At 40.4% G+C, this 15,853-nt stretch overlaps 1 protein-coding gene across 2 annotated transcripts; it reads right to left on the reverse strand.

Moving 5' to 3' along the window:
- Positions 1-915: 915 nt before the first annotated feature.
- caprin2 (caprin family member 2) lies at positions 916-15,339 on the reverse strand. 2 transcript variants are annotated; one of them, XM_055055786.1, is made up of 22 exons: positions 15,245-15,339; positions 14,558-14,808; positions 14,423-14,485; positions 14,250-14,336; positions 12,745-12,983; positions 12,082-12,164; positions 11,120-11,233; positions 10,652-10,686; positions 10,334-10,564; positions 10,166-10,207; positions 9,955-10,083; positions 9,100-9,184; positions 8,006-8,029; positions 7,858-7,907; positions 7,614-7,721; positions 7,436-7,531; positions 7,216-7,347; positions 5,038-5,182; positions 4,839-4,952; positions 4,575-4,636; positions 4,288-4,339; positions 916-2,094 (listed from the first exon to the last, which is right to left on the reverse strand). In XM_055055786.1, exons 2-22 carry the CDS (start codon positions 14,795-14,797, stop codon positions 1,520-1,522), a joined length of 2,706 nt encoding a protein of 901 aa, XP_054911761.1. In that variant the 5' UTR covers positions 14,798-14,808; positions 15,245-15,339; the 3' UTR covers positions 916-1,519. The 2 variants fall into 2 exon arrangements, with proteins under 2 accessions (XP_054911761.1, XP_054911759.1); XM_055055784.1 differs by having other exon boundaries at positions 4,779-4,952.
- Positions 15,340-15,853: the final 514 nt, after the last annotated feature.

A 15,853-nucleotide genomic window follows, 5' to 3' on the forward strand; every position in this document is an offset into this window, starting at 1 on the left:
TTCCTAGATCACCGAAATACCTTCATTGTAATTGGTGTTAAATGCTAGTAACCTCTGACACTTAACATTCTGGAAGAGAGAAAAGACGACACAAAGGAATAAGGAAGAGACGAACATAATATTTGTTGCTTTTGTACATCAAAAAAGGCGAACTACTGCTGTCCGCTGGCGAGTGGGCAAAGTATGGAGCAAAGATTAAAATAAATATTAAGAGTTCGGGAGACAAACAAAACCAAAGGCAAGAGAATTCATCATCACAGTGATCAACTTGTTGAAAGAGTATAGTCAATTTGTATTGACTATTTTTACTCTGATTTCTTGTATTTTTTGTCCTCCAGTAATATTGAAGATAATGTGTAACTTTTTTTTGTATTAAGTGGTGTTAATCATTGATATTTTCCGGCTAGTATCCTAGCTTAGCTTTCCTATACTGCTTTGCCAATCACAGAAATAAAAACAAATGTATGTCCTTTCTGTATGTTCCACATATGCATTTTATGGTTGATTTAACCTTTTTTTCCCATCTGGTAATATGTTACTGGTTTTCCCTTGTTTTCATTGTTATGAATTGTTGTGACATGGGTTTACATTGAGTTATGTGATTAGATACAAGTTTCTCTTGAGCTATATTTGTGGGGGGCAGGGGGTTTGACACTGATTTTTGTATGTGTTTTTTTTTTTTGTTTATTTTTTGTTTCCTCCTTAATTAGCCTTTGTATTACTTTTGTTTGTTTGTTTTATGTCTTCAATCACTGGTAATACCTCTTCACTTTTCCTGCACAGAACATATGGAGGGCCGCCTCCCTGTGGGGCTGTAACAGTTTGGTTACAGCAGCATGAATCCTGTTGAGAGCAAGGCCAAGAATTACAATTGCAACATAAATCGCCCCATAGCCTTTACAGACAACTAATGACTCAAAGGATACTGCTTATATTTTATTTAGGCAACAAAGGACCTCTTGACACAGTCATGTCAGCAGTGCTACTTTTTGGTCTTGTGTAAAACACCATACCCACCACCAAAAAAAACACAACTACTCCTCTGCTTAGTTGTACATTTTCACATCAACAGGAATTTTTTTAGAGGCCATGCTCCAGCAGAATGATGCCAGTAATGTCCTAGATGAGGAAAATATTCACTCAACATGGCCTGAAAAATTTTCCAAAAGCCATTCAGAACAAAAAAACACATTGAGAACACTCCATAAGAGTGGCCACCTTGTTGTTCTTTACTTGCAGGACCTGTGGGTTTAATGTCTCCTTGACAACAGCTCGGTCCAGCATCAGACAAAAGCTAAAAGAAAAAAATTAAATAAAAAAAAATGTTGACTACAGTAGCTGTATGGATTCATGAGAATAATTTTTAACTTCCCAAATGGAAATGCTTTGAGTGTAGACAGCACCATGTACTTCTTGGTTTTCATACATTTGAGACACAGGCATGCTACCTGACCAGTTCTGAAATGTAAGCTGTAAGCAAATCATGCTGGAGGAAGGTGGCCATCTATCCTTCATCGGTTCAGTCCTGATAAAGTAAGAAGCCTGAAAACGTGCTATACTTCCATGTGCTGCCATAGATGGCTCCACGGTGCAGCCTGAGCCACACCTGGTCTCCTTGGAAAAGAGGCAAAATGGCATGGTTGCTGGCGGTCTCATGATCAGGGGCTCCATCATTGGCATATGCAGAGACCATCACCTCCTCATTGCGCATGAGGTTAACATAGAGGGGGACGCTGATGGCCAGCTTCAGGATGTGAAAGATGAAAACGTACGTTCCGTTCACAGGACAGGTGAACCGACCAATGTGGGTGTCGTACATCTCCCCCAGGTTGCTATACAGTTGGTCGAACACAATGGGCTGGTCAAGGTTGCCGGGTGCAAAGTTGGCAGTGCGAGAGGCAGTAAAGGCCACACGCAGTGGCTGCGAGAGTGGGTAAAGCGGCATGGGGAGTAAGGCAGTAGGCGGATGGCTGTGTGGGGTCAGTGGGACCTCCACCGTCGATACAGATAAGGAATCCCCATGACCAGAGTCCACAACAGTAAAGGCTCCGTCCCGGTCTGGACTGCTCACCTGGGAAGAGTCACTCCAGGCTGCTGCACAGACATAAGTAAAAGATTGTTTTATACCCTAAGGATAGAAACATGTCGATGGGAACTTCAGATAAACGGTTGATCTTATATCATCTGACAATTCAGGTAATGAGTCTTATAAAGCAACAGCCTTGATGTTTAACACAACAGGTAGAGTTTTTTTCTTTTTAAATGAAAAATTTGCCAAAATATTCTCCAGCACATAAACATATTTATCAGAAAATTCTATGAAAAACTCAATAAATGTATTTTAAATAAATATCAAAGCCTACCCAATTATAGGAAGACAGTTGACCTGCCAGGTGTCAGTCAGTGACACACCTCACACTGAGGATAGGGTATAAAATGCCCTCTGACCTATCCCTGAAAAGGCTGATTGCTGCAGCAACCATCCCTGAAAAGATTACTTACAGACTGGTTACTTACAATTGCATGTGAAATTAGAAGTTCAAACAGACTGAATAGAGACATTTCTTTCTCACTGTGAAGTTAAAAATCAGACCAAACATTTGTTTTAGGTCAGTTAGAATTGCCTCAATTATTTCTACATGAGAGAAAAAGCAGCAAAAACTTTTGTAAAGAGGTGTTTTGTAGCTTTCAGAAGTGTATACACATTTGTTCAGTGTAAGGGATAATTGTGATTTAAACTGTATAACTTGATCAAAACTTTTGAGTTTTCTTCCTCAAACTAATCTCAACAGTTTGAGTTCCACCAGTTCGGTCAGGAGGAATGGGTCAGAACTCCTGCAGTCAGGTTTGTAGGCCTTCTGGCTTGGAAGCACCTTTTTAGATCTGCCCACAACTTCTCCATAAGACTGAGATCAAGGATTTGTGATGGCCACAAAAACACCTTATGCCACTTTGTAACCACTCTGACTGTATGCTTACAGTTATTGTCCATTTGGAAGGCTGATGGAAAAAACATGCAGGCCAGGCATCATTTTGACAGTTTACAACTCACACACCTTGACCGCTGTGTGTAGTTGGAAAATGTATGCAGCTGCATAGAGTACATAACAAAGGTAACTACACTATGCGCCAAATTATTATGCAAATTGGATTTACATGTCATAAAGATTACATTTTTTGTTGTGCTATTAAATTTATAGATGTTATTGTGTGTCAGGGCTCTTTGAATCACTATAATTAATGATTAGTTGATTAGTTTATCTGGTGAGCTCAATTATTGGAAATCTATTTTATGTTAATATGCAACTCTGTGTTGGAGTTTGTTAAGAATTAATTTATTTTGCTAAATTATTAATATTACAGATCTAAGGTTATGTGAATGGTAGATCTATTGTTGTTTATTGATTGTTTGTTTTGCTTAGATCCTCCTGCTGCGATTAAGAAGCAGAAGCAGCTGCTGTGGTCCATCTGATTGCTTGGTGAAGGAGTGATGCAGTTTTTCTACCACACCAATAAGTAAAGAAAACACACCTTTGAAACTAGAAAACGCTTTTTGTTTTGGATGAGTTGAAAATCTCCTTGAAACTACTCTGGAAATTTTTGAAAACTGGTTATTCTGCAAGAGTAGCCTTAACACTCGGTCTGTTAAAATGTTTTTGATTGAAATAGCTTTTGAATTTAATACATGTCATCACTTAATGCTGTACATTCATTTGCAGTTCTTTATAATCCATAAAATGTTTAGAAAATCTGCTGTCCATAATAATTTGGAATAGTGCATTTTGAGTTTTCCATTTTTGAAAAAAAAATTCTGTTCTCTTGGGGAGCAGTGTTCAGTAAAATTTGATTTGTACTTTAATAGCTAATGACTTGAAAATTATAATCACCATAATTTGCATTGACCATTAAAAAATATATCAATTGCATAATAATTTGGAACACTGTGTAAAAATCATTCACAAAAAAAAAAAAAAATTCCCCATGAGTATCATCTCTGAACTGGTCACTGAACCAAAAGCAGATTTTAAGAGAGCATTTAATGGCTCTTTGCCGGAGTTTTGAGTTAATTAGCTGATTATGGTATGGTAATCATCTAATTAAACCATTAATGATCTCACAGTATTCTAATTTTCTGTGACACTAAATTCTGGATTTCACTTGGAGATGACTGGCAAGACATATTACATTTTTATACATCATAATTATTTGAGCTGTAGTAATGCAGAAGGAAGAGGGAAATTAGGCTGGAATAGGAAATGGATTTTGGATTTTGCCTGATGTACTTACCAGAGCCGTGCCTTCCTCCTCCTCGCCTGTATATGTGTTGATATTCTGAGTCCTGAGAAGAGAACAAATGTTTAGGGGTGGGGAAAAAAACACATGGAGAATGGTTGACAATGTCAAACATCAACCTTAAATGTTTGCATGAATCTAAGGAACTTTGTTTGTTTGCCCTCAGAATTAGGAGGATATGTCCTTCAGATTGCTGTAATAAACTGGATTATCTCTACACCCACTTGGGATGCTTTCCATCAGAGTTAATATAGGATCATAAAGCTTAGATACTGACTTACTCTAGCTGCATAGAGAAGAGGAACAGACTCCCTGAGGTGAGCGGGAGGGATGTAGGATCCTCCTGAAGAGAAGAAATCAACCAAAGAAACCTCAGGAATAGTCATTTGAACTTTTAAAGAACAGTTATATTTATTGCATTCCTTAATCAGAAGGAATTAAGCATGCTGGGTTTTCAATCAAGGAAGTGAGTTGAGGCTGGATACCTCTGTGCCACCCAGAGGACCGATAGTTCTGAGCCAGTCCCTTGCTACCACGTGCCATACCTCTGAGAGATCCTCTACTGTAGGACTGACTGCTTCGATTCAAACTTCCACCTGTCTGGCCAGGGGACATGAACATCTGTCCACCGTTAACAGCCAAGTATTCTGACTGATACACTATATGGAGAAACAAATTCCATGCAATAACAAAGGGATGAAGAACTTTGCAAATACTTCACAGGCTCCATGAGTCTGCGCATACCCATCTGAGGCTCATCATCTGGGGGCGCAAACTCGGGGGGTGTTTGAGTGCTGGCGGTGCTGTACTTGGGCCCCGAACAGACTGCAGTGTGGGATTTGTAGTGCAGTTCTCCATTTTGGGGTGAAGATGTGGACACCTTAAAGACCTGCAGAAAATATGAAATTGACAAGAGGGCTGAAGAAAGTGGACAAGATTTTCAATCAAGCCTCTGTGAGGCCCTAAGCAAAATTCAGTTTTGGGCCCCTCCATTTCTGCAAATAATGTGGATTGCTGAAATCAAAAGTCAGATGATTAGATTATTCACACACCTGCTATAAACTTATTGCGTCTCTGACAGTGCTGTTCACTCTATATCCTTGTATCTTAAAGTAGCGCCATACAATTTATTGGCGCTAATTTCCAGAACTTTGGGAGATCAGTGATGAGCCAAAACCGGGTCTGTCATGATAAATTTTGCTTGGCAACTAATTGTCCTAGAAATGATTGTGATAAACGATAATGTCATTTGAGAAAATTGTTAACATAAAATTTGCATAACAATTTCAAAAGAAAAACTAATTTCAAAAGAACATTTAACACTGGAACTGGACAACCTTTTAAATATACAAAATTGGGAGGGGGCTTTAGTGGGTTTGCATTAGGCACTGTTCCCATTCTCATCCTCCGGTTGATGGCGGGGGTAGAAATCTGCATCAGTACATATTGGTTGCGGATATGTTGGTTGTATCGCTTACTTGCTACTGTTTACCAACATAGTGGCTCCACAAGTTCAGCGTTTTGCCACAGTCATTCAGTTTAAATCCAAAGTGATCCCAGACTGCAGCTGACATTTTAAGCTTTTAAACCTGAGTTTTTCCCGGCTCACTCCTGCCCACCAAGCTTTATGCAATGTTCTGAAGTTAGAGACCAAGAGCCCGGCAAGCACCTGAGGTAATGGTCACGCAGTGGTAGGAGATGGCGCTACTTTCTCTCCAATAATTTCTTATGGAGTCTGCGCACCGTTTGAGTTCATACACGTAAACGGAGGCCAATAATGCGACTCAAGAAAGTTGAAAAGTATTCAACTTTTGTCGCCGCCATCAGCACTGTGTCCCATTTACTGGATTCAACTGAGGATTTTAACTCCCCGTGTGCTGAGCTGTTACCAAGGAAATAAGAGTAACTGGAGTGAAGCTTTTGTCAGTAGAAAGAGAAAAACATGACAAGCATTATTATCGCCTTCATTTTATTATGGACTTAATTTTAATTTATCATGCAATTCATTGATTTTTTATTTAATTGCAACAAGTTTAGCCAATACATGTGAAGTCGATCTTATCCACCAATTTTATCTACCTCAATAAAGGTTTAAAATACCACCCACTGTCCTCTTCCGCTCTACAGTGAGATGTTTGACTGACAGACCGGCCCACCAGGTCTGCATGTTTGCAGTTAACAATAATCACTCCAATGTTGGCAACTCAGCCAATTTTTTTTGCTTTATTTAGTGACATATCAGGCAAAGAAATGTTGCCTCTTACAAAATCAGAACTGGCAGGTAAGGCATCTTAAAGATCCACAATCAGTGATCACCCCGAAAACTGCCAGTTTACGAACCCCCTTGTAGCCCTGGGGCCCTAAACAGCGGTGTAATTTGCTTATGCCTTGGGCTGGCACTGCTTCTGAGAAAAACAAGTTAACAGACCAAAATGTAAAATGAAAAGATGAAACATTAGGTGTAAAATTCATTGATCATTGGATTGTCTTGCAATCTTAGGACTTGGAAGAAGACGGCTTTGTAGAAACAGAACTTTGGAGAAAGGACAAAAGACAAAATGGAGGCAGATGAAGCTCATTGAAGCCTGGAGGATGCAAGTCTGACCCCTTAACTTAAGATCACATTACAAAGTGTGATAGAAAATGATTTATGCCTATATTTATTTCATTTCAAAGGTGCTTTTTGAAAAAAATAAATAAAAATAACTCAAAAACCTCAGAGTGATAAAAAGTGACCTCCAGAGTGCAGGACAAAGTGTTCAGTCAGTAAATAAGACTCAACAGCAATTGATGAAATGGAATAGATCCTTTGTTGTCCCACAGTGGGGAAATTTGAGAGTTACAGCAGAATCAAGGTATGCAAGTTCAAAAGTCTTAGAAATATACAACATAGGTTAGTGGATTAAGTTGTGAAAAACTTACAGAGTGAAAATGAGATGTAATGAGAGCTCGCCTCATGGGAGGTGTAGAGAAAGAATCTGCCTGAGGTGGAGTGGAGGTGTTGGATCTCAGTCTGTTACAGGGAGACTGCTTCCCTGACTCGGTTCCTGGAGTCTGAGAAAGATTCAACGTGTTGATGTTCATTTATTATTAAATAATGCTTTAGAGTCATTTTCTGTCAACTTAAACAAGTCTACTTTACACATGGATAATTCTCTTCCTGGTCTGCAATGGTAGCCTTCCCATGGAAAAGTGGTGGTGAGGAATACCCTTTTCTGTCAGCCAGCTTTAGTGACACCTACAACAAGACAACATAAGCAGAGTAAAAGAAGAAAGTTCTGAGTCAGTTTGGTGTAAATAATAGCAGTATTGGAACTTACTTGGGGGTGATTGTTTGAGGAATGCTCCAGGGCTCCAGTCTCCACGTTTGAATCAACAACCGTCACACTTCCTTTGCGCTCCATCAGCCTGGGAGGTAATGGGGTAGACTGAATGTGGAAAACCAAGAAATTCAAATTATTCTGGATAGTTACAGAAGAACAGGGCAAACACTAAAGTGCCCCCTGTTATATATATTAGAGTAACCAACACTGCAATAATACAAATAAGAAAATACAATCTTACATGCATTGTTTTGGCCAGGATATCAGAAGGGCTTCTCAAGCATCCCTGGGCTAGTTGTTGGGGGACAAAAAAAAAAGAACAGAATCGGTTAAAATGATAAAAAGATGTCCTCATCTCAGCCCTAGCAATCAACCCTATAGTTCCTCACCTTCAGAGATTCTGGTCCTGCTCACTTTGAAATCCCCATTTAAGAAAAAGAAAATACAGTGTCAAATAAGACCAATTTATCTTGATAGTTATTCACCAGATATTTAAAACGGTTGTAAAAACCACCTGCTGCTACCGTTTACTCAGACAAAACTTACGATCATAAGGACTGTGGGAGGATAATAACCCAGCAGCAGGACTGTTGACTACCACAATACTACCATGTTTTCTTCTCAAACTACCAGACATCCATGAGGATGGTACTCCATGAGGATGGTTTAGATTTTCTGAGACACTGCATTTTGGATGCTCATTTTCAGCCAAGTGTAAAAATCTATATAAAAACAGAAAGATTCACCGTTATGAAATTAATGACCAAATATCTAAAACTGTTTTCAGAAGTCTTTTAGGATGTTGCTCTACAGTGAGATGTTAAAGAGTATATCCATCTCTTTAACAGGCGCTATGATGAAGAGGCATTCACTTCAGTTCATTCATCACTCAACCAGGTGATGCTAATATGTAGTTTTAAACTCCAGCAGGGTGACATAATGTGGCCCAACTCAATCCTATAGTGATCAATTTGATATACAGTACTCGGGTTCCAACAAAATCTTCCCTCTGTTCTGGGTCATTTTGGTAATGACATTCACCCTAACAGTTCACCTACATCACAGGTGTCAAACTCCAGCCCTCAAAGGCTGGTGTCCTGCAGTTTTTAGATGTGCCACAAGTACAAAACACTGGAATGAAATGGCTTAATCACCTCCTCCTTGTGTAGATACGGTCTCCAGAGCCTTGCTAATGACTTAATTATTCTATTCAGGTGTGGTCCAGTCGAGGCTCATCTAAAAGTTGCAGGACACCAGCCCTTGAGGACTGGAGTTTGACACCCCTGCCCTACATCAATATAACTCTAAATATACCATTTTATGTTCATGAAGAATGTATACAAGCTTCTGACCACAACAAAAACTATGCACAGCACATTGCTTCTATGGTATTCTTAGTCATTAACCGTCCATAAATGTAATTAAATCAGAGTGAAAAATGACAAAAACAACCACAAAACTGGCTGGCTGTGTTTTCTGTTACCTAGAGGAGAGAGTGCTCCAGATGAGCGCCTATTTAGTCTGGGAGTACCAGTGGTCACAGAGGTTTCACCATCTAGGAGGGAGTCCTGTAAACAACAGCTGGTTTATTTACCAGTGGATGATGAGACACCAGACCGAACAAGTCAGATGACCTTAAAGCAATCTGGGTTTGTATCACACCTCAGCAGGACTGCAGGATGATTGTCTCATTGCCATGGCGCATTGATGTACATGAACATTATTTTCAGAAGCCCAAAATTCTTGTTTAAATTATCCTTTTTATAACAAGTATATAAAATTTTTGATTTTCTAAGACACTGCATTTTAGATGCTCATTTTCAGCCAAGAGTAAGAATCTAAATAAAAACAGAAAGATTCACCTTTATGAAATTAATGAAACTGTTTTTTAGGATGTTCCAGTATATCCATCTCTTTAACAAGTGCTATGATGAAGAGGCATTCATTCAGTTCATTTCTCACTCAACCTGGTGATGCCAATATTTGTTTTAAACTCCAATAGGCTGACATAATGTGGCCCAACTCAATGTTATAGTGATCAGTTTGATGTACTCAGGTTCCAACAAAATCTTCCTTCTCTTCTGGGTAATTTTGGTAATTTCAAATATTACCAGTAAAACAATTAAAGGTACTATTGTCAAACTAGAGTACTGATGTTATTTATTTTTACATGTTCAGAGACCAGTACACTGTGTGCATTATGCATTCAATATGGCTTTTAAACAAGTTCCAGCAGCCTGAAACCTTTATGTCAAGATGAACTTTAGCTCACCTTCATAGGGAAATAGAAAAAATTACTTATCCCTACTATCGAGATTTACACAGAGTTAAAGACCACCTGCAAGAAACAGAAGGAGCCATGGATCTTAGTCATGAGGTCCTCGAGGTGCTGCTTCCGCAGTATGGGGTCTTTGGGTAAGGCAGAGGGGGAGCTAAAAACTTCCACAAGTAAATTCATTTGGTTGGGCTGTAGGGAACCAGAAATACAGTCTCACAACAGAGAAGCACAGAGAAACAGTTCTTCAGTCAGCTGAATGTTAAACACTCACCAACTTTGCATTTTGCTGTCCTTTTGTCTTCTTCTCTTTTCTCTGGAGATAATTTTATAAAGTCACATAATCATTAGCAAACAACATTTTAGGTGAACTTTAGTTATAGAATTTGAAAGAGTCATTTATTGCGTAAGTTGAATCCATTTTGGACATGTTCAAGCTCACCCGTTTGCTTCCAGTAGAGCATTTTTTAGAGGGGACTTGGACAACCTTAGGTATGAAAGTGGCAGCTCCTTTCCATGGTTTGTTAACTGCAATTTGAGGTGACAGAGGTTCATCTGGGGATTCTGAATCCCAGCATTCTGGAGGATCCTGCTCCATCACAGCCTGAAAATCCTCCTTCCAGTTCTGACTGTTCAAAGTTTCCAAATCAGTCAGGTAGAGTCTGTTGAAAACCTGAGGTAAACCCAATAGGTAAGCAGGTTTTTGAGCATAACCGCAATCACAGAAAACTTCAAAGGTGAAAAGAATGAATGTTTTTACCTTCTTTGAATTTTCTTTAGGCATCGACTTTAAGGCTGACAACAGAGCACAAAAGAAAAAACAATGAAATGCCAAGAGGCAGAAAAAGAACAGACATGTGAAAGTGAAATATCTAGAGCAGTGGGGCCCAAAGTGGGTCCTGGAGGGCCAGCATCCTGCATATTCTAGTTCTCTCCCTGTTTTAACACACCACAACTATATAGTGCAATATTTTCTAGAATGATCTTCCAGATCCTATGCATTTAAAACTAAACAATTTTTAATCCTATGAAACATTTTTGTTGTAGAAATTTGCATGAAAAGCAGCCAATAAAGTTTGACAGCATGGCAAATCAGTAAACCATCTAGCTCCTTTTAGCTTTTCTTATGAAATCTAAACATATCTGGATAGAGGCAAATATGGGCCTGAGTTTCTGAACATTTTGAAGTCTACTTTCTAGTTCAACATTTATGCAGCCATGATCTTACCACTCGGGTAGGCTGAGGTCAGAGACAACTCTGAAGCCTTAGTGGGTGGAGGTGGGAGACAACTGAAGAAATTGTACTTTAACAGCCTGATGAGCTCATCTTTCAACAGCTTATCTGAAGTAACAACATGGACAGGTTACCAAAGACATACCAACATTTTCAAAAAGTCATTATTTCAAAACATAAAAAGCTTCTACTACAGTGAAGTTCAATGCCTCAGTTATAAATTAGTTTATGGAATGAAATGAGATGCCTCAGTTATAAATTCAATGCCTCAGTTATAAATTAGTTTATGGAATGAAATGAGATGGGATGGTAGGTCGAAGGTCGTTAATCCCAGGTAACTCTCCTCTCATAAATCCAGCTAAGAAGCTTCTCCCGAAATTCTGCTGTGGGCTATAGCTGGATCAGGCATTAACTCTCCTACCCCGAAAAGTACCTGCAACAATGACAAGGATGTTTGTGCAGAGCAACCTTCTCCACCAGTTCTAGCTGCACCACAGGTGAACATAACTCTGCATCATAGAGGGCATGCTGTGGTGGCGTAGGGGGTTAGCACAACCCACGTATGGAGGACTTGGTCCTTGACGCGGCCCCGACAACATTTGCCGCATGTCTTCCCCTCTCTCTCTCCGTCCCCTCCTTCCTGTCAGCCTACTTTCAAAAAATATGGGCCAATAGAGCCAACAAAATCCTCTGAGAAAAAAAAAACTGCATCTTAGAAAGCTGAACCTGTCATGTCCTGACCCATACAATTTTGCAGACATGAAGTCATCATCCTTCCACAGCCCCTCCTTCTGAATTATAAAATTGATCTTCTTCAACATGGGATTATGAGCTCAAACATCAAGTATGCTGTTTAAAAGTCTGGTTATTCTACGAAAGCAAAACAAGTGTACCTTAAAACAAATCTCAAAAGCCTTTTCCCAGACACGACAATTATCTGTCATATTGTAACTCACATGTGGATCCAGCCACAGGTTTGTCCTTCCCATCCAGAAGGTCTATGTAGACAAGGGCAGCTTGGTCCATCTGCTCGGCCAAGCTGCAGCACAGAGCAAAGAGGTACTATAAGATGTCAACAGGTGGCATTTCAGATAGTTTACACTTTTCTGCAAAACCAGCCTATGGGGAAGCTACTCTATACTTGAAATTGTTTGAAACATGAAAGCATTTCCGGCCCCCCCCCCCCCCCCCCCAACAGAAAATCTTTTTCTTTTCAGCTGCAAGAACTAAGCAGCTTGAAGATTTTTTGGAGGAAAAGGCCACCATTCACAACTACTAAAATCTATTTTGTGAGAAATACAAGGAGCTATATTGAGAAGTCTATACTCTATATACACAGCACCCAGTTATCTAGAATACAACTGGAATAATTACTTCTGAACTCTTGGCTATCAGGCTGAAACAAGAGTTATTTTGGTCAACAACTGTAATGTTCAGTGTTGCTTTGCCTTCTTGAGAGGTCAACCACAGGCCGACAAACCTTTCAACCAATACAGTTGAAAAGTACCTGCAACAACTCTAAGTTAAAAATATCATTTGATCATTTCTGCAGGATGGCTGTGGTTGCTCAAAATAATGAGTATTTAAAATGAAAAGTCATGTGTAGAGTGGCACCTCACCTCATTCTGCCATCCCTTTGGATTCCCATCATAGCAGCAAGCTGGTTCAGGCTGTGCAGCTGGTGAGCTGGGATGTAGGGTGCATGATTGCTTCCTGCCATGATGTCTTCCCTTATGTGCTCCTGCTGTAAGCCACCAAGAAGGTGTTGAAACTGAAGCCCCAGGGCCAGACGCCTCCTCTCAGTCTCCATCTTTGCAATTTGTTCCTTTTTAACCATCTTCCTCTGTGCCTTCAGCAACTGCAGGCAAGATGTTCATTCATTGTCCAGGAACAACAGAGGAAAATAGCTTCTGGCTCATTCTGGTGCATTTTCAGAAATGTTAATGTGCATAGTTGAGACCAAATAAATGAAACTCTACGGAAGAATTTTGTAGAGTTTCACTATATTCATAAAAATTTTTCCCCAAAACCCAATTATGGTTAAGTTGTTTTGTACTGGGGGTGAGAGACATATTATGCATTCAGGAACATTGTGCTATAAAATGGTACCATCAATATTACCTTGGGTTATAAAAATGCTGTATATATCAGAAACATCTTAAAAGAAACTTGATTTCACAGCTGTATCCAATGTTTTGATTTTGGCCTCTGTTTCTTTAATAACCTCATAGAGACACTCCCCATTCAGAACATCATAAAAATTCATTATGACAATTCTGTTGCAACAGTGTTGTAGTTCATATGATAAGCTCAGCAGACATGCAGTCCCACCAGGTGTTTGCTAAGTGCAGCCCCTCACAGGGCAGAGCTTGGCTGAGGACTGCCACTCTAAGGCGGAGCTTTGGAACCAGTGGAGTTGTTCACTCTGGGCGCCCAAACAGTATAGGATTTTCTTGGCAGCCATGTAAGCAATTAACTTAACGAGTAACTAACCTGCCTCTCTCCTGCTGACAGGTGGAGATAGGCAACAGGATGGAAGGAAGGAAAACAGAAAGGAAGCAAGGAAGATGAACAAAAGGAAGGAAGGAGAGATGGAAAAAAGGAAGGAAGGAGAGACAGAAGAAAGAAAGGATGGAAATAGCTGACCTCTGAAAGCATAATCTGACAAATTTTGAAAGATTTCAGCAAAGTGGGCAGGTCAAATGTTGGGATGAGGGAGGTGTTAGAGGGGCTGAGATCAGGACGAAAGAAGCACTTAGTCACCTTCGCTAGTGATAAATCTAGACAACGTTCTGCAGCTCAGCTTCAACTTGTCTGTCCTGAGCTACCAGTGAGAGTGGCCATTAGCCTCCATTAGCTTCTCCTCCTCAATCTGACTGTCATCAGTTCAACACCAAACCTTCACCAACATTCAGAGGAGAGCAGACCCATTCCACTCCGTGTCCACACTGCGAATAAATCACATACTTGTAAAGCTATCAATGCTTTACTCAGCATTGAGTACAGCGATCAATGCTCGCTAGTCGCCATGGCGAGAATGTCAAAGTGTTCATTTATCAAGTTCATGAGATATAAAAGAAGTTCCATACAGTCCTGGAACTTAGCAAACATAAAGAACACTTGCATTTTGGGTAAGACCATCCAAGGTTTTGTGCAGCTCCCGTGCAAACTCCAGGTTATGGAGCACCTCGTCATACTTCTCTACAGCAACCTACAGCACAAAACACACATCTGAATACATGGAAATAAGAACTTGCAATTTTTCAAGTTTCTATTTAAGCAGCAACTCTGTCTCACCATCTGATCTTTGTTGAGTACCTCCCCCTGGCTCAGCCTCTTCTGGTAGTCCTTCAGCTTCAGCTGAGGATAAATAAGATGCATGATGAACAGTGCAGAAGACCTGTTTCACCTGATTCACAGCAAACACATTACCTTCTTTTTCTCCAAGTTACGGACTTTGTGCTTCAGGCAGATGAGGCCATCTTCTATGTATGTTTCATAGCCGTGGTAGGCTGTGGACACCTCCAGACTGACCTGAGGGCTGGTCAGCCCCTCTTGCAGGTTCTCCACCTTTGGGCTGCTGATACTATCCAGCGGCTCCCCATGCCTGTCCTCCCCATCAGCTGAGTCCTGGGTCACAGCCAGGGTAAGGGACTGAGACAGCTGCACCATGATGAGAATTCCTTGAAGAGGATGAACAGGGTAACAGAAGGAAGAGTGAGGAACTACTGGTCTAAACCCGGGCAGGCTGACCGCAGCCTGGGCGGCTGCCAGCGCAGTGACGGTGCATTTACAGACAGTACAGAACCGCAGACAATAGGAGCCCAGAACCTAACAAAACACACAGAAATGCGGTAGAACAGTTTTTTTTTTTTTTTTTATCCATTTGACTCTCCTGGCGTCTGGCTCAGATTTATGCCGTCAGAAAGAGGAAGTTAGGTAATCGGTGAAGCAATTAAAGCTCTTTTTGGTGCCAATTATGCTTGGCTGCCGTCAGCTTTCATGTGAACACTTCTTTAAAGCGCGAGGAAAACTTTCTCCACATGCTTTCTCCACATGCACGTCACAGTTTCCGGAGGAAGCTAAGCTAATTAAGAACAACAAAACAAACAACCGCACCTCGCGCCTGTCTGCTCCGTCAGAGGCGCCGCTTCAACTGCACTTCCACTGGGATGTTTGGGAACACGGAGGTCACGCGGTGTCAGCCCATACCTTTATATACTCTGCCAGAGGCAGCCGCATCCACCCGGAACACATCCGGTTCAAGCACCTGATTCTCTGGAAACTTCAAGTTGATTTTCCCCTTAAAGGTAACACGTTCATAATGGAAAGTAAATGAAAAGCCCTGCTTTTGAAAAGCAAAAATCATAATCTGAAAAGTGAAATAGAAAGCACTTTATTCCAATTACAATTAAATGCTCACATTCCCACTACAATCGAATTAAAAACAGTGCAAATAAGAACTCTGAGCTATAAAGAGCACAAAAAAGGATCAAAGATGGAAATTTAAAAGAGGAAGTGACCATGCATCTCCAGGTTTACACTGAGCAACAAAAACAGTTGATCTCCCACAAGGAAATATTTTACATTGTCTTACAAGAAGGTGGCTCTTCATCTCAAGCTCAGGTCCTCTACCAGAGTCCTGGGAGCTTGAGGGATTTTTTGCAGTATCTTAGCTATTCCTAGGACTGAAATCTTTTGAAATATTGCAATATTTCATCTTTGATG

The sequence above is a fragment of the Poeciliopsis prolifica genome, unplaced genomic scaffold, assembly GCF_027474105.1.
Source record: "Poeciliopsis prolifica strain line A6 unplaced genomic scaffold, Auburn_PproV2 SCAFFOLD042, whole genome shotgun sequence".
Lineage (NCBI taxonomy): Eukaryota > Metazoa > Chordata > Actinopteri > Cyprinodontiformes > Poeciliidae > Poeciliopsis > Poeciliopsis prolifica.

Excerpts from the sequence above, each read along its gene's own strand:
- caprin2 (XM_055055784.1), bottom strand. The coding sequence starts at position 14,797 with ATGGTGCAGCTGTCTCAGTCCCTTACCCTGGCTGTGACCCAGGACTCA. Across the intron at positions 10,687-11,119 it reads GACCTCAGCCTACCCGAGTG|CCTTAAAGTCGATGCCTAAA; the intron begins GTAAGATCATGG and ends CTCTGTTGTCAG. Across the intron at positions 9,185-9,954 it reads GCTCCTTCTGTTTCTTGCAG|GACTCCCTCCTAGATGGTGA; the intron begins GTGGTCTTTAAC and ends TGTTGTTTACAG.